The sequence below is a fragment of the Bubalus kerabau genome, chromosome 2 (genome assembly GCF_029407905.1).
Source record: "Bubalus kerabau isolate K-KA32 ecotype Philippines breed swamp buffalo chromosome 2, PCC_UOA_SB_1v2, whole genome shotgun sequence".
NCBI lineage: Eukaryota > Metazoa > Chordata > Mammalia > Artiodactyla > Bovidae > Bubalus > Bubalus kerabau.
In genome coordinates, this window is record NC_073625.1 from 176,285,455 (window position 1) to 176,304,355 (window position 18,901).

The 18,901-nt window shown below is 41.1% G+C and overlaps 1 protein-coding gene across 1 annotated transcript; it reads left to right on the forward strand.

Moving 5' to 3' along the window:
• The first annotated feature begins 9,797 nt into the window (after nt 1–9,797).
• Nucleotides 9,798–12,164, forward strand: LOC129645000 (proline-rich protein 23C-like). The gene has a single exon (XM_055570368.1). The coding sequence runs from the start codon at nt 10,265–10,267 to the stop codon at nt 11,132–11,134; it is 870 nt and encodes a 289-aa protein (XP_055426343.1). The 5' UTR covers nt 9,798–10,264; the 3' UTR covers nt 11,135–12,164.
• The last annotated feature ends 6,737 nt before the right edge of the window (nt 12,165–18,901 follow it).

Sequence of the window (18,901 nt, forward strand, 5' to 3'; positions counted from 1 at the left end):
AAATTTGCAACCCAGGCTATATAACACCTTGGTTCTGACCTTGTGCTGTGAACTCCTTTTTTCTTAGCTCACCACGAGACCATACTAGATACTATACCTCTGTGAGGAAGCCTGATCCTGTTTGTCTCAATCTAATCATCGCACACTTTGGGAACATATTCTGACACTTATCTGTACACTGAAAACCTAATTCTATAAACCACCATGGCTGGAAATTCTAACTCACATGTAAGCGCCAAAATGAGGCTACCCTTGATTATCAGGCATTCAACTTGGAATAATTACTCACTCGTAGTTTACACAAACCGGAGAAGGCAATGGCACCCCACTCCAGTACTCTTGCTTGGAAAATCCCTTGGACGGAGGAGCCTGGTAGGCTGCAGTCCATGGGGTCGATGAGGGTCGGACACGACTGAGCAACTTCACCTTCACTTTTCACTTTCCTGCATTGGAGAAGGATATGGCAACCCACTCCAGTGTTCTTGCCTGGAGAATCCCATAGAAGCCCAGGGTGGGCTCCCGTCTATGGGGTTGCACAGAGTCGGACACGACTGAAGTGACTTAGCAGCAGTTTACACAAACAATTCCCACTAGTAAGAATCAGACGAATAGGAAATCCTAGGAATAATTATGGCAAAATTATTACTGATATCTCCTCTATCCTAGAAGGAATACAGATCAGTCTCAACTTATTGGCATAAATAGTGATGAAAAAGACAAATTATTCTAGATTTCTTATTAGTTGGTCATTATGGCATTTTTATATCATTGTTAATATTTTTGCTACACTTAGATTAATGCAAGAGACAAGTTGAAACAGGCTACGCATCATCTTAAAGATAAAGCTATCTGGCTATCTAAGGCTGATCCCTATGGCCTGGCCTATGGGATTTGTTTTCTAGACTTGAGTTGGGCAATTGGAGTCTCTTATTTTGAAACAACTAATAAAGAGACTATTAGTTGTTCTTGCTTCTGTCACAGTGGTCATGACACAGGTCTGTTGAGTTCTATCCACTGTCTTAAATGCTTCTGCATAGCTATTCTCTCATCAGATGTTACCCAGGATAGTACAGAAAGATCAAGAAGATCTTGCAATACTATTGACTATGGAAATGAAGGGACAATCCCTAAGCAGTGAAGATCAGGATCTCTACCCTTCCCTGAATTGATCCACCTATTGCAAGAATGAAAACAATCAAAAGTTGGGGAGGAGGAGAGTCTGATAACCTGAATATACAAATGAACAATGACCAGATCATATATGACAATATAACGCTAACTCACAGCCTCTGAAGCAAGCAACCCTTAAAGTCAAACCACAACCTCTATAGCAGCCAGCCCCAAATGGTCAGTACTTGGTCATGACAGACAAAGGGGGCAGAAGTTCAGCCCTCTCAGAGGAACTGAAATCCCAGCTGCCACCACATGCTTTGAGATTCAGTTCCTTGAGTGAACCCCAGTGTCATCTGTGCACTTAAGATTTAAACCTCCACTACATGTTGTACACTGTAAAGTTGTTTAGCTATTTTGAGAGCTGACATCTATGTTTAATATTATCCCTGTCAGTATTAATATCTGCAGGAGACCATATATATGCAGTATATAATGTCTGCAGGAGACAGAGAATACTCCCTCCCCACACTGACCACTACTGCTACTGCTGCTAAGTCACTTCAGTCGTGTCCAACTCTGTGCGACCCCACAGACAGCAGCCCACCAGGCTCCCCGTCCCTGGGATTCTCCAGGCAAGAACACTGGAGTAGGTTGCCATTTCCTTCTCCAATACGTGAAAGTGAAGTCGTTCAGTCGTGTCCGACTCTAAGCAACCCCGTGGACTGCAGCCTACCAGGCTCCTCCATCCATGGGATTTTCCAGGCAAGAGTACTGGAGCGGGGTGCCATTGCCTTCTCCAACACTGACCACTAGCTTGATCAAAATTCATACTCTCACACTCACACACACACTATACCATGTTCCCTCCCATATGGCTCCAAATAAAGAACTAGCAGTTAATCAGCCTCAGGTCCCAGCCTAGGATGATGATTCTATTTATTTGTGTATTACTAAATAATGACTTCCATTTCTCCAGAGTATCACACTCAATGCATAAAGAGATAATAGAAGACTTCCATTTTGAACTAGCATGGCCAAAAAAAACCAAAATCCTCATGAATAAAACATGTAAAAGTGCTGGATACAGTCCTTCAAAATCATCAACTATCTGGAAAATAGAGGAAATACTGAGAGGCCAAAAATTATTAGAAGTCTTTGGTGCTTACAGATTTAGTTTCATAAAACCAAACATGAGGATTGTGAGGCAAACCTAAAGGTACACATCAAACAGAAACACTCTTGTATCAGAACTCCTGAATAGATCTCAGACCCCCAAATATGACTCCATCTAGTCTTCAAATGGAAATGGTGCCAAATTTTGCCTATCTCAAACTTGTCTCTGAAGGAAAAGGGAAATTAAGTCTCCTCTGAAAATTTCACAGTGAGGGAAGGCAAGTAAATGTTTGGCACTCAGATAATCCACTGTTTACCAGAAGCTCATTCCCCTAGAGAATGAACATCTTGGTCACTTGACCAGATAAATCACTTCAATTATGTAAAGTTTAAAAATAAAATAAAATTAAAAAAAAAAATAAAGACACTATTTTAGCAGAAAAAAAAAAAAAAAAGCAAACAGAGATGCAAACCAAGGGTGGCCCTCATGGGACCTTTGTCTAGAACTCACTCTGTCTATATAAAAAGAAAGAAGGAAGGAAGAGAGGAAGGAGAAAGGAAAGAAGGAAAAGTGACCGGAAGGAAAAGAGAGGTAAAGGAAGGCAACAGCCAGGAGGAACAAAAGAGAGAGAGACTAAGAATTGAGTGGAAAGGCTTCCCTACTTGATGCTTCTGGGAACTTCCTACAGCAACCCAAATCCTCTCTGAGAGAACACCCTTATCCCTAAGCCACAAAGTCCTCTCACAATAAAAGTTCCAGTGAGCATAACCTCACAACTCAAAACAGGGATTTAGGTACCAATCCAATGTAAATGAAAGAAAAGTATTGTAAAGTTAACTCCTCAAACAAGGAAAATATTTGCCAGATTAGTAATATTTTAAAGGTATATAAATTATTCAGCAAAATAAAAGATGGACAAAATGAGAGTAAAGAACAATAAATGGCATAACTTGCTTTTAAAAATAGGTTAAAATGAACACCCTGTGCCATGCTATACAAACATTTTAAAGAAATATAACTTATTAATTTAAACAAATTAGAAACAGCTGAAGATCTAGAGAAACTACCTATAATTTATCATAGATGGGCACAGACACAAAAATAATAAAAAGAGAATAAGAGAGGAAAGGAAATTCTAACATATGACTAGTGAAGTTACTTCAGTGAAGAAATAGAGAAAATTAAATGGAGGGCAATATTTGAAGAGGGTAATATTATTCATAATAAATGAAACACATAATTGATAAAAGAGAAAAACATTCATTTATTCAATTATATTTTTGAGTGTCCACTACATAGCTGAGAGTGTTTCAAAACTGAAAATATATTAAAGGGCAAAACAGTTAAAAATCATTGCCATCATGAGCTTATACTCTGGTGAAGAGAACACAGAGGGTAAACAAGATAAAGAAAACACATACCATGTTAAACACTCAAAAGTGCTAAAGATTAAAACGAAGCAGAGGGTCAGAGATTACCATTTTAGATGGTACGCTCAAAGAAAACCTCAGAGATAGTATCTTTTGAGTCATGGTCTGAAAGAAGTGAGGAACTATGCAGATAGATGGATAGAAGAAGAACAACTGGAAAATCTGTGAGCGTGCCTGTAAATTTCCAGGAAAAGCACAGAGATTGGACAGTCATAACAGAAGGAGCAAGGGGGAGAGTGATAGGAAGTGTGGTCTGATGTAATGGAGGTGAGAAGTCCAGATCATATAGAACCCTAAAATATGCTTTGACCCTGAGTAAAACTGAGTAAAAATGTGTTTAGCAGGGGAGTGACATGATCTGACTTACGGTTTAACAGAACCACTCTAGCTATTGCATAGGACTGCCCTGAAAAGGCAATGGCACCCCACTCCAGTACTCTTGCCTGGAAAATCCATGGACAGAGGAGCCTGGTAGGCTGCAGTCCATGGGGTCACTAAGAGTCGGACACAACTGAGCGACTTCACTTTCATGCATTGGAGAAGGAAATGGCAACCCACTCCAGTGTTCTTGCCTGGAGAATCCCAGGGACAGGGGAGCCTGCTGGGCTGCTGTCTATGGGGTTGCACAGAGTCAGACACGACTGAAGCGACTTAGCAGTAGCAGCAGCCCTGAAAAGAGACAAGAATAGAGGGAAGGAGATCACTTAGGAGGTTTCTATGGTAATTCATTAAAGGGATAAAAATGTCAGCAGGGTGGTAGCAAGAGGGATGGTAAGAAGTGCTATGGTCCAGGATATCTAGACAGTACTGATGTGAAATGTGAAAGACTTTCAAGGACAAAGCCAAATTTTTGTCTTGAGGAACAGGAAAAAGAACTGCAATTACTGTGATGGGGAACACTTAGAAAGGATTGGGTCTCAGAAAATATAAGGAGTTCAAATTCAGACCTGAAGTTTGGACTACCTAATATTAGATTGACTTATATAAAATTGGTAATACTCAACCATTCTGACCTACAAAAATGAAAATTGTACATAGTTCAACTTAACAGATATCTATGAGAAAGTGCTGGCGATGCAGTTGGATATTCATGAGAAAGGTACAGAAGGTTGACAGAAAAAAAAAAAAATAAGGTCAACAACAGGGTCCTGGGATATTCCAGCCTTCATAATGAGGAGCAAACAAATAAGGAAACTAAGAAGAAGAGAGACAGACAATGAAAGTGTGAGATCTTGGATGGCAAGGGGGGAAATGTTTAAAGGAGACAAAGATTGACTGTTGTTAATGAAGACAGAATTAACCCCTGGATTTAATAAGGCGGGAATCATTGGTGACCTAATGAGAGCGCTTATAGATGACTGGTATAGACAGAAGTATGATCAGAGTGCTTTCAAGAGATAGTGGGAAATGGGAAATTAGATAACACAAGTATAGTTGACTAATACAATTTGATAATTGTTCTAAAAATATATGAGAGAATATTCTTATTAGGAAATATACACTGAACAATTCTGAGGAAAAGAGTCTGAATATATACAACTTACTCTGTAATGATTCAAAGAATATAAATATAAATATCAATATATCCTGTAGTCTTTCTGAAAGACAGAACTAAAGAATGATAAGGCAAAGTGTTAAAAATTAATAAAGGATAGATGAGAATTCTTCATACTGTTTTTGCATTGTTTCTGTAAGTTTGGAAAGATTTCAAGATAAAGCATTAAATATTCAATAAAACAGCAAGAGCTTGATAATTCTTTGACATGACACTTACTTTGAAGCACCATGTTTAACTGGCAAACATTAGCAGGAGTCCCACCAAAGTCTAAAACAAGAAAAAGATGACACTTTTCCAATATTTGGCTGGAGATACTAGTCAACAAAATTATACAAGATAAAAAAAAATGTTTAAAATCTTAAAGGGAGGGCAAATAAGACCATTTGCAGACCATATGATTGTAAACCAAAGAAATAACTAGAAAAAATGAGAATTCTATAAGAAATCTAAATTCAAAATTAAGATACAGAAATCATTCTCTTTCATATCACAGGGAAGCTGAAAAAAAAAAGTATTTGGTTAAAAAAAAACCTGTATTTAGCTTCAGCTTCAGCCTCACCCTTTAAAATGCCAAATAACTACTCCAATAACAGTTTTGTCTTAAAAACTCCTTAAAAAGTAAAAGATTAATAATATTGTGGCAACACAGGCCATCATAAAATATTAAATCACTGGGACAGCATCAATTGTTGTTCAGTCGCTCAATCGTGTCTGACTGTTTGCAACCCACAGACTGCAGCACGAAAGGCTTCCCTGTCCATCACCAACTCCCAGAGCTTGCTCAAACCCATGTCCATTGAGTCAGTGATGCCATCCAACCATCTCATCCTCTGTCATCTCCTTCTCCTCCTGCCCTGAATCTTTCCCAGCATCAGGGTCTTTTCCAATGAGTTGGCTCTTCACATCAGGTGGCTGAAGTATTGGAGTTTTAGCTTCAGCATCAGTCCTATCAATGAATATTCAGGGTTGATTTCCTTTAGGATTGACTGGTTTGATCTCCTTGTTATCCAAGCATCACTAATCCAACACAATTCATCACTGTGACACACTCAGGAAGCACAGCATAATATGCCAGGATTACTGTGAGTTAAGCACAGAGTGAGTGGACCACTACTTTATTCTGCTACAGGCAAGACAAAAGTGTTGCTGTACAAGAAATGTTTGAAGCTGCCTTTTCTTACACAACATTTTCATATAAAAGCCTGTATCGCATGTTGGAAAAGGGCTCTCCAATAAAAGATAGAAGAGATAATGTATATGGTGGATGACAATACCAAATAGCAGTAAGCTCTAACATTTTGCAGAAAAAGACCCACCATACTTGGCCATTCCAGGAAGAAAACATCCGATGTCATGTTTGTACATACACAGAAACGGATCTTGACATAATAAACACTGGATTGGGAGGTGGTGGGGATTTTCTAAAATATGTATTCAGGTATTATTCCTAAAGTAAATAAAATAAATGAGAATTTTTAAAAGCTACTTATGTATTTTGTGCTTCCTTGGTGGCTCAGATGTTAAAGCATCTGTCTGCAATGCGGGAGACCTGGGTTCAATCCCTGGGTCGGGAAGATTCCCTGGAGAAGGAAATGGCAACCCACTTCAGTACTCTTGCCTGGAAAATCCCATGGATGGAGGAGCCTGGTAGGCTACAGCCCATGGGGTCGCAAAGAGTCGGACACGACTGAGCAACTTCACTATGTATTCTAGGGGGACAACAGGATGGCCCTCATAGAGGGAGGAAAGAGAAAGTGATAGTTGCTCAATCATGTCTGACTCTTTGCGACCCCATGGACATAGCTCACCCAGGCTCCTCTGTCCATGGGATTTTCTGAGCCACCAGTAAAGCCCTCATTAGAGGGAGGATCTGCAGGGAACCAGAATTTATTTGCTAATTCCTCCCTCACAGTTGTTCAATCAGTTCACATTGATTGGATAGACAGTAATGACTGACACAAAGAAAAGCCACTGAGTGGGCCTGATAAATCATTCCGACAGTCGCTGTGCATCTTAAAGAAAAATAAGGCAAAACAAAGATACCTGATCTGGTGCCCAGCGAGCCATTCTTGAATTATATAGATGTTATGCCACGAAAAAACCTGAAAAATTACTTTCTAACAGATCAGACCCCTTTTTAGAATGATGATGATGACAACGATATTTTTTTACCAGTCACTGAATGTTGGCTACTTGCCAGGCACTGTTTAAGATGCTGAGAATACAGCTATAGTGTCACGTGAGAATAGACAGATTATAATCATGATAATGAGTAAATAGTTACTATTCTCTGGTGGCTCAGACAGTAAAGAATCTGCCTGCAACATAAGAGACCCAGGTTCAATCCCTGGGTCCAGAAGATCCCCTGGAGCAGGAAATGGCAACCCACTCCAGTATTCTTGCTTGGAAAATCCCATGGACAGAGGAGCCTAGCGGGCTACAGTCCATGGGGTTGCAAAGAGTCAGACATGACTGAGGGACTAACACTTTCACTTTCACTTGGCACTTACCTATTCCGAGAACATTTTATATACATTATCTCACAACCCTCCTGCACAGTAGATAGCATTCTGTCCACTTCATGTGTAAGGAAACTGAGATCAGAGAAGGTGAAATGACTGGCCCATAATCACCCACTTAGAAAGGGGCTGACCATGGAAATTACTTGGCAGTCCAGTTGTTAGAATGCTGCACTTCCACTGTAGGGGTCTTGGGATTGATCCCAGGTCCAGGAACTAAGATTCTGACAAGCTGAGTTACACAGCCAATTAAAAAAAAGAAAGAGGCTGATCAGAAGAGAAAATCAGGTACCTCTATGCCAGGCCCAACCTCAGGACAGGACCACATTCCCTTGGAAGGGGAGCTCACAGTGACAATTCATAGGGCCCAGAACAATGATGAGCCCAAATGTGAAACTACTGAGGTCAGGAGAGTAGTGGACAAGGCAGAGACAGGAGCCACCTCATTCAGGGCTCCAATACCAGTTATGCCAAGAGTTATGAGCCACACCTGGTGTCCTGGCCATGTTTTGGCTCTTCCATCCATCCCTTAAAACACAGCACGTCCACACTCATTGTCCTGAAAATAGAGCTCCCATTGAACTATCCTTGACCATGGGATGTCCAAGCATCAGCAACAGAACTCCAACAAGGTCTGGTCGGGAGTGCCCCAAAAGCAGTGTTCAGCCCTGCGTGTTCCCTCAGCAACATTCCTGATCTATACATGGAATTTCTTAGCCCACAGGCAAGACACTGGAATGCAACCATGAGAGTGGATGCCGGAAGGAGTATAGGGGAAACCACTGAATGCAGGCCCAGGAAGGTTGAATTTCCTTCTTGACTTTGTCACCAACAGGCTGAGACATGACCTCAACCATACACTGCCCTGTTCCTGAACCCCTCATATGCTGAGTGAAAATAAGTTCCATCATCTTAAGTTCGGGCCCCAAACAGAATCATTGTGGAGCTGCTTAAGAAGAATTCCTATGCCCATGGCTCTCAGAAGTCTGATCAGTGGTTCTGGGATGTGGCATAGAATCTGCATTTTACACTAACTGGCCAGAGAAGGTCAGTGTCTGCCAATTCACAAATCACTAGCTTGAATGTCCATCAAAGGAAGCCTGATTTTAATGGAATTCTGTATGAGGGAATATGATGCAGCCCTAAAAATGAGACCATAAAAGCTATTTTGTAAAAAGGGACAAAGTGAGCAATCATGTGGTGAAAGAGAAAGTGAAGTCGCTCAGTCGTGTCCAACTCTTTGCGTGGACTGTAGCCTACCAGGCTCCTCTCTCCATGGGATTCTCCAGGCAAGAATACTGGAGTGGGTTGCCATTTCCTTCTCCAGGAGATCTTCCCAACCCAGGGATCGAACCCAAGTCTCCTGCATTGCAGGCAGACGCTTTAACCTCTGAACCACCAGGGAAGCCCTAGACGCGCCTTTAAAGTGACACCCAGATTAAAGGCGCTGCCGCCTGCATCACCTGGAGGGGAGCCTGATGGGTCGGAGGATCCTCTGCTACTTCCGGGCTCCTGGCCAATTGGTTCTTCCTTTGGGACGACAGTTGAGCCGCAACAGATACACCTCTGAGTGTAGTGTACGTCAAATTCAATACACTAAACTCTTGGTTTAGTGATGGAAGTATAACAATGACCATCATGCTAAACTGATACATATATAAGTTGATTGTGCAGCAGTTGATATTAAGACAATCAATTCTAACATCTCGTTCCCTTCCAACACACCTGCAAGGATCTGACAATCATTAACAACAGACAAAGGCTTAAGGATGCCATCCAAAAACTCACCTCACTATTGGACCAAAAGAAGATAAGAGGTCACTTCCAGGGCAAGGCCTTAGGGGATGAAGGAACTACATTTCAGGGTCCTGGTGCAGCGTTCCAATGGTGGGACTTGAAATGTAATCGGTTTTCCAGTTAAGGTTTTCCGCATCTGAGGTCAACAAGAGGAAAGCCGAGGACTTCATCCAGGAGTGGCACGATTGCTCCGCCCCCTTCTGGCCTATAAAAGCATTTACACTGAACTACCCACTAGGGTCAGGACTCTAGGGCTTCCCAGACTACTCCATTTCTGTAGGCGGAGCCTAGGAAGGGGAGGGGCTTAGCGTGAGGCTGCTTAGCGTGAGGCTGCTTAGCGTGAGGCTGCTTAGCGTGAGGCTGCTTAGCGTGAGGCTGCTTAGCGTGAGGCTGCTTAGCGTGAGGCTGCTTAGCGTGAGGCTGCTTAGCGTGAGGCTGCTTTGCGACTCTGGTTCCGCCCGCTTCACTCACGCCATCCTTGGCCCACTCCTGTGCAAACCCGTTCACATGAGGAGCTGAAGCTTCAAACTCGCAAGACTGAACGCAGCAGCTCCCCTAGAACCCACGACTGAGTGACTCCCCAGAGGCAACCCCAGAGTTCCGAAGACTCATCCTGCGTTCCTGCGCCCCACCGCCCCGCGTCGGCCTCACCTGTCAAGCCGACCTGTCACTGCCTGCAGGATCCAGCCCTCTGTCGCCTTCTGCCAGGTCCCAGGCCCGCGGCGACACCCACATGATGGGCTGCCGACCGCGCAGCCCCACCGCCTACCCTGAGGACACGTGGGAACATCAGGACGGAGGACCCGGCCCTGCCAAGCGCCCCAAGTCCGAGCCTGAGGCGGCACCCAGCCTGGATAACCTGACCTGGTCCCCGACAGCGGGCACCCTCATTTTCGTGGCTGTCCTGCCGGCGGGATGTGCTCTGCACGTGCTCCTGGACGACGTCGAACTGCTGCTGGAGCCCGAGCCAACGTCTGTGAGGCAAGTGTGTCTTGGAGGTCGCATCCTCATGCTGGTCCCCGAGGCCCTCCTGGGCTCGGGTGTGGAAGGGCCGTGGGGGCAGGGCCTAGAACCGGGCGCTGTCCTGAGCCCTCCAGGAGAGTACGTGGCCCTGGAACTGGGACTCTCCTGTACCGCTGTCCCAGAGATCGCCTGCCAGGGAGAGGCCAGCAAGGAGGACGCGAATGCTGACGCTGACTTCCTGCGGGGCGGGATGGATGCTGCCTCAGTCCCAGTCGCTGGGCTCCGCTCTTCTGCTGGAAGTTTGACTCACTTTGACCTGTTCGACCTAGTCTCAGAGCCCTCCCCTCGGGTCTCCAATCCTAGTCCAGAGAGAGGCTCTCCTCAGCACGACGACAACCTGGACTTGCACCTTCTGGAGCCCTTTCCTGACTCACCACTGCAACCTCTACCTCCTTCTCCGAGTCCAGGTCCCCAGGAGCGCCCCTGTCGCCCTCCTGGTCCTCCTTGCAAGGCCCGGAGATGCCTGTTCCCTGAATCCACTGCCTCCCACAATTCCTGGACACCTGAGCGGGCACCAGGACAGAGTCTTCCGATGCTGGTTGTTTATATATTGCACACACCGAAAGAATCACACGAATAGATCCTTTTTGGATTCAGGCTGCATTGCAGTATTTTGATCAGTGGCTGCCTGAACACCTGAAAGGAAGCTCACCTGGGCAAAGAAAATCCACTTGAAATGCAGCATTCTTTCAGACAGCCAGACTGCTGGTAGGTGTTCTCTAAAGAGGTTACCCTTAAGCAGATCTGTTGTTGTGTGTTTTTTGTTGTTGTTGTTGTTGTTGTTTGCTGTTGTTTTGGACTCCGTGCAGCTCCGTGGACTGTAGCCCTCCAAGCTCCTCTGCCCATGTGATTTTCCAGGCAAAAATACTGGAATAGGTTGTCGTTTACTTCTCTGGGGCATCTTCCGGACCCAGGGATGGAAGCTGCCTCTCCTGCATTGCAGGCAGATTCTTTACCACTGAGCCACTGGGGAAGCCTAAGCAGCTCTACCCCCTTCCCATTTGCTTCAAACATAAGCAAAAGCACTTTTCTCTAAAAAGCCATCCTTTCCCAGATACCCTACCACTGGCCCCTTTCCCTATTGTGCCCCACCCTACTCAACAGAAGAATTGCTCATTTCTGTTCTTTACACGGTTTTGGTCCTAGTGTCCATGCTAGTTTACAACACCTCTACCCAGCTGGGACTTTTTTGGATGGAAGATCTAGCCCCTTTGGGGGAATCTAGTCAGTAGTTTTATGTGGACAAATATTTGTTGAATACAAAACGTAGAATGGGGAACAATGATTATGGCCCCACCTCTTTTGAGTGACTAGGTTGGCAGATGGTTTAATTCTATTGCTGGGTTTTCCCAAAAGAACCAACAGTTTTCTGTTCTTCTTATATGCTTTTAATGGTATATAATTTTCTTGCCCCAGGAAAGTTTGTAATTCTAAAGATTTTGTGTTTTTATACTTATAAGCTCCAATATATGTTTTTTATATTGCTAACATATAGAAATATTTTTTCTTAAATTGTCTGACAACCAGAAAATTACTTAATTTCTGTAATCACTTATCTATAGATTCTCTTGCTTGACTAATAAAGAAAATTATTTCCAAATAATGAGTATGTCTCTTTTTTTTTTTTTTGACAAGCCTCTTACATCTTATTTTTCCATAATCCTTTTATTGGATATTACCTCAAATCCAGGTTGTAGTTAATAGTGTCACCCCTTTTTTGGAAGTACAGTTAGTTAGTGAAAGTGGTTCAGTCATGTCCAACTCTTTGCAACCCCATGGACTATTCAGTCCATGGAATTCTCCAGGCCAGAATACTGGAGTGGGTAGCCTTTCCCTTCTTCAGGGATCTTCCCAACCCAGGGATAAGACCCAGGTCCCCTGCATTGCAGGGGTTTCTGTACCAGCTGAGCCACGAGGGAAGCCCAAGAATACTGGAGTAGGTAGCCTATCCCTTCTCCAGCGGATCTTCCTGAACCAGGAATTAAATTGGGTCTCCTGCATTGCAGGCAGATTCTTTACCAACTGAGCTATAACCTGCCTTTTGAAGTGTAGTTAACCATATTTTATTAAGTTTTGGGTGCACAATAAAATAATTCAATATTATTGGATTATATTCAAGGTATTCAAGGTAAAGTAACTACAAAAAAATGGGTATATTTTCTTCTGCTGTACAATATGTCCTTGTTCCTTATTTACTTTATACATAGTAGTTTTAATCTCCTAATCCCCTACCGTATCTTGATCCTCCCTCCTTCCCTCTCCTGAGTGACAACCACAGCTTTGTTCTCATCATATAAGAATCTTTTCTGTTTTGTTATATGCACTAATTTGTTTTATTTTTTAGATTCTATGCATGAGTGATAACATAAGAGTATATGTCTTTCTCTGAGTAATTTTATAAACCAGAATACACTCTAGGACCATCCATGTTGTTGCAAAGAGTAGATATTCATTCTCATCAAACTAGCATCTATTTGGACATACTTTGCAGTGGTCAATAAAACCAGATGAGGTTCTCTAGATTTTCTTTTGCCCTGAAAGTTTGGCTTTAATCCAGGAAGAGGGTTCTCTTTGGTGTGAGGTGGTGGAGGCAGTGGAATCTACATTCAGAGAAGTCATGTCGAGGCCTAAGTTATGAGATGCACAAACACCACATTTACCCATGATTGCCAGCTCTTATGGGGTAGTTGAAGTGTAGAGCTTCTACTCTTCCAAGAAAGATGCCTGCTTCTTCCACGTCACCTCATTCGACTCCTCATTCTTGTGCCTTTCTCTTTAAATGGCATAACTTGACTAAGGATTTGACTGGAACAAAACTGTTCACTGGAGAGGCTCCTTCGATAAGAAGGGGAAAAGATTTCTCAGTTTCAATGGGCAGTGCGTTTTGATTTGGTATACGGAGTCTTCCATGCAAAACTGAATCAAGAGCTGCTTCATTATTATAAGACACTAATGAAAGAAATCAAAGATGACATAAACAGATGGAGAGATATTCCACATTCCTGGGTAGGAAGAATCAATATCGTGAAAATGACTATACTACCAAATGCAATCTACAGACTCAATGCAATCCCTATGAAATTACCAATGGCATTTTTCACAGAACTAGAACAAAAAATTTCACAATTCATATGGAAACACAAAAGACCCCAAATAGCCAAAGCACTCTTGAGAAAGAAGAATGGAGCTGGAGGTATCAACCTTCCTGACTATAGATTATACTACAAAGTTACAGTCATCAAGACAGTATGGTACTGGCACAAAAACAGAAATATAAACCAATGGAACAAGATAGAAAGTCCAGAAATAAACCCATGCACCTATGCATACCTTATTTTTGACAAAGAAGCCAAGAATATACAATGGGGCAAATACAGCCTCTTCAATAAATGGTGCTGGGAAAACTGGAAAGCTACATGTAAAAAAAATGAAATTAGAACACTGCCTAACACCATACACATAAATAAACTCAAAATGGATTAAAGACCTAAAAGTAAGACCAGAAACTATAAAACTCTTAAAGGAAAACATAGGCAGAACACTCGATGACATAAATCAAAGCAAGATCCTCTATGACCCACCTCCTAGAGTAACAGAAACAAAAACAAAAGTAAGCAAGTGGGACCTGATTAAACTTAAAAGCTTTTGCACAGCAAAGGAAACTCTAAGCAAGGTGAAAAGACAGCCCTCAGAATGGGAGAAAATAATAGCAAATGAAACAACTGAAAAAGGATTAATTTCCTTTTAATTTCAATATAATTTCAAATATACAAGCAGCTCATACAACTCAATACCAGAAAAACAAACAACCCAATCAAAAAGTGGGAAAAAGACCTAAACAGACATTTCTCCAAAGAAGACATACAGATGGCTAACAAACACATGAAAAGATGCTCAACATCGCTCATTATTCAGTTCAGTTCAGTTCAGTCGCTCAGTCGTGTCCAACTCTTTGCGACCCCATGAATCGCAGCACGCCAGGCCTCCCTGTCCATCACCAACTCCCGGAGTTCACCCAGACTCATGTCCATCGAGTCAGTGATGCCATCCAGCCATCTCATCCTCTGTCGTCCCCTTCTCCTCCTGCCCCCAACCCCTCCCAGCACCAGAGTCTTTTCCAATGAGTCAACTCTTCTCATGAGGTGGCCAAAGTACTGGAGTTTCAGCTTTAGCATCTTTCCTTCCAAAGAAATCCCAGGGTTGATCTGGGATTTCAGAATGGACTGGTTGGATCTCCTTGCAGTCCAGGGGACTCTCAAGAGTCTTCAACACCACAGTTCAAAGGCATCAATTCTTCGGCGCTCAGCTTTCTTCACAGTCCAACTCTCACATCCATACATGACCACTGGAAAAACCATAGCCTTGACTAGACGGACCTTTGTTGGCAAAATAATGTCTCTGCTTTTGAATATGCTATTTAGGTTGGTCATAACTTTCCTTGAAGGCAAAGGAAGAGCTCAAACATATAGCTGAGAGCCTTGTATACGAAGGTCTTCCCATACACTGCCCTTGTAACACTCTCTTTCTGCAAGAAAAGAACCCAAACAGGCAAGGATATCAATTTGTTCAAAATTGTAAGGCCATTGACAAACTTCTTGATAAAAATTAACACAAATACCATCCTTTCGCCAATTCCACCTGAAACCACTTGCTTCACTCTAATGAATCTTTGTTCTGCCTTTTTTCAGTGTTCCTCTAGACCAAGACCAGAAAAGGCAATGGCACCCCACTCCAGTACTCTTGCTTGGAAAATCCCATGGATGGAGGAGCCTGGTAGGCTGCAGTCCATGGGGTCGCTAAGAGTCAGACACGACTGAGCGACTTCACTTTCACCTTTCACTTTCATGCATTGGAGAAGGAAATGGCAACCCACTCCAGTGTTCTTGCCTGGAGAATCCCAGGGATGGCTGAGCCTGGCGGGCTGCCGTCTATGGGGTCGCACAGAGTCGGACATGACTGAAGGGACTTAGCAGCAGCAGCAGCAGCAGCTAGACCAGACAGTCAATACTTTTTGCCTTCACCAGGAGAGGACCACAACATACCTGAACAGTCATGCCCCTAGAGTACACTGGAGTCCCCTTCTATTTTTCCCTGGTTCTTGATCATGACTTAAAAGATTTAAATTTCCCTTGTGATTCAGTTCTTAATATAATGTGTAAGTTAATCTTCTTTGTTCAAAGAACAAGGAATCCTAAACAAAGATTTCACTGGCTTGCCCCAACCTTATCAAAAAGGAGGCATATAATTTTAAATATGTTATTATTTTGCCAAAATACAGTCTATTATTTATAGTATGATATAATATAATAATATATTATAATATAATAATAATATATATATTATTATTATAGTATAGTCTTTATTTCACAAGGGGAAAACCTTCTCTCCTGATAGAAAAAAGACAATTCAAACATATCCTAAACACCTCACCAAAGACAGTTGAGAGTATTTGTGTTTTTATTAATAACTGGATATTGCAGACAATGGGTCCAAGTTTTAATATATTGAAACACATCTTTATAAATTGACAAAGTCCTATAAGAAACCCTTTCCTGGGGTACTCAAATGTGAAGGGGGATTTTTGTAACCAGAAGAAGACTGTTTAATGGCCTCTTTCTCTAGTCATCTCTAAGTACTAAAAGTTCTTATGTCTACTCATGAATAAGCTATCTGACAAGTCTTTGACGTTTTAACTTAACTCAATGAGAACTAACAGAAATCCATTGCTCCTAAAACCAGAAACGACTAAGATGTCTTTCATAGGCAGATGGAGAAAAATCTGTGATTATATATGATATATACATGTAATCCATATATATTATATACCTATATAGATATAACATATGTAATATTATTAACATTAAGAAAAAAATGTAAATGAGTTGCCAAGCCAGGTAATAAATAATTTTAAATGCATATTGCTAAGTTACAGAAGCCAATCTGGAAAGACCACATACTGTGTGAATCCAATTAAATACATTCTGAAAAAAAGCTAAACTAAAGAGATAGTAAAAAATCAGTGGTTGTCACGGCTTCAGAAGAAGCTAGATAAATAGGTGGAGTGCACATGATTTGTAGGGTGGGTAGCTACTCTCTATGATGTTATATATAAAGGTTCATAAAGGAATTCTGCAAAATATTTAAGGAAACATAGTTCACAACCTATGGAAAAAGTTGAAGTGGGGAAAATACTTTGAAACGCATTCTACAAGGTCAGCATTACCCTGATACCAAAACAAGACTGGTAGACACTAAAAAAGAGAAAATTATAGGTCAATATCACTGATAAACTATATACAAAAATCCTCCACACAATATTAGCAAACTGAATTCACCAATGATAAAAAGGGTCTTACACCACAATCTAGTGAGATGTATTCCAGGAATTCAAGGATGAATTCATATTCAAAAATCAAGTGATGTGATACAACACATTAACAAAACAAAGGGTAAAAACTACATAGTCATCTCATATATGCATAAATAGCATTTGACAAAAGTCAACATCCATTCATGATAAAAAAAAAAAAACTCTCGTAATAAAATTTAAAAAAAAAAAAAAAACTCTCAACAAAATGAACAAAGAGGGACTATGCATGCATGCTAAGTTGTTTCAGTTGTGTCCAACTCTTTGCAACCCTATGGACTATAGCCCACCAGGCTCTTCTGTCCAAGGGATTCTCCAGGCAGGAATATTGGAGTGGGTTACCATGTACTCCTCCAGGGGATCTTCCCAATCCAGGAATCAAACCTGAGTCTCCTGCGATTCCTATATTGCTGGCTGATTCTTTACTGCTGAGCCACCAAGGAAGCTCTAAGGGACAATGCTGCTGCTGCTCAGCACTTCAGTCGTACGACTGAAGTGACTTAGCAGCAGCAGCATAATAAAGACCATACAAGACTAAGCCACAGCTTACATCATAATCATTGGCCAAAAAAGCTTAAAACTTTTCCTCCAAGATCAGAAACAAGACGAGGATGCCCACTGCCACTATTCTTATTTAAGGTAGTATGGGAAGTCCAGCAACAGCAATCAGACAAGAAAAAGAAGATATCCAAATTGAAAGGGAAAAAGTGAAGTTGTCATTATTTACAGATTACATGATACTATATAAAAAAAACCCTAAAGACATCAAAAAACTTTTAATAAATAAATTCAGTAAAGTTTCAGGATACAAGATTAATATTTAGAAGTTGCCTTTCTATACACTGACAATAAACTATCAGGATTATAAATCATGAAAACAATCCCATTTAAAATTGCATCAAAAAATAAATAAAACACCTAGGAATAATTTTAGCCAAAGAGGTGAAAGACCTATACTCTGAAAATTATAAAACAATGATGAAGGCAATTAAAGTCAATATAAATAAATTGAAAGCTATCATATGTTCATGGATTGGAAGAATTAATATTGTTAAAATGTCCCAACAACTCAAAACAACCTACAAGGTTATTGCAATTCTATCAATATACACAATTTTTCACATAACTAATTTAGTACTTATATGAAATCACACACACACACACACACACAAACTGGAGGTATCATGCTCCCTGACTTAAAAAGAAGATATCCAAATTGAAAGGGAAAAAGTGAAGTTGTCATTATTTACAGATTACATGATACTATATAAAAAAAACCCTAAAGACATCAAAAAACTTTTAATAAATAAATTCAGTAAAGTTTCAGGATACAAGATTAATATTTAGAAGTTGCCTTTCTATACACTGACAATAAACTATCAGGATTATAAATCATGAAAACAATCCCATTTAAAATTGCATCAAAAAATAAATAAAACACCTAGGAATAATTTTAGCCAAAGAGGTGAAAGACCTATACTCTGAAAATTATAAAACAATGATGAAGGCAATTAAAGTCAATATAAATAAATTGAAAGCTATCATATGTTCATGGATTGGAAGAATTAATATTGTTAAAATGTCCCAACAACTCAAAACAACCTACAAGGTTATTGCAATTCTATCAATATACACAATTTTTCACATAACTAATTTAGTACTTATATGAAATCACACACACACACACACACACAAACTGGAGGTATCATGCTCCCTGACTTCAGACTACACTACAAAGCTAGAGTTATCAAAACAGTATGGCACTGGCAGAAAAACAGATAAGTTGACCGATGGAGCAGAATAGAAGGCTGAGAAATAAACTTTTGCACACATGGTCAATTAACCTACAGTGAAGGAAGCAAGAACGTATAATGAGGTCAACAAAAGCTATTGGGATAATTGGAAACTTACACATAAAAGAACAAAATTAGAACAGTGTCACACATACAACATTTTTACATACTCCCTTCAAATTTTGAA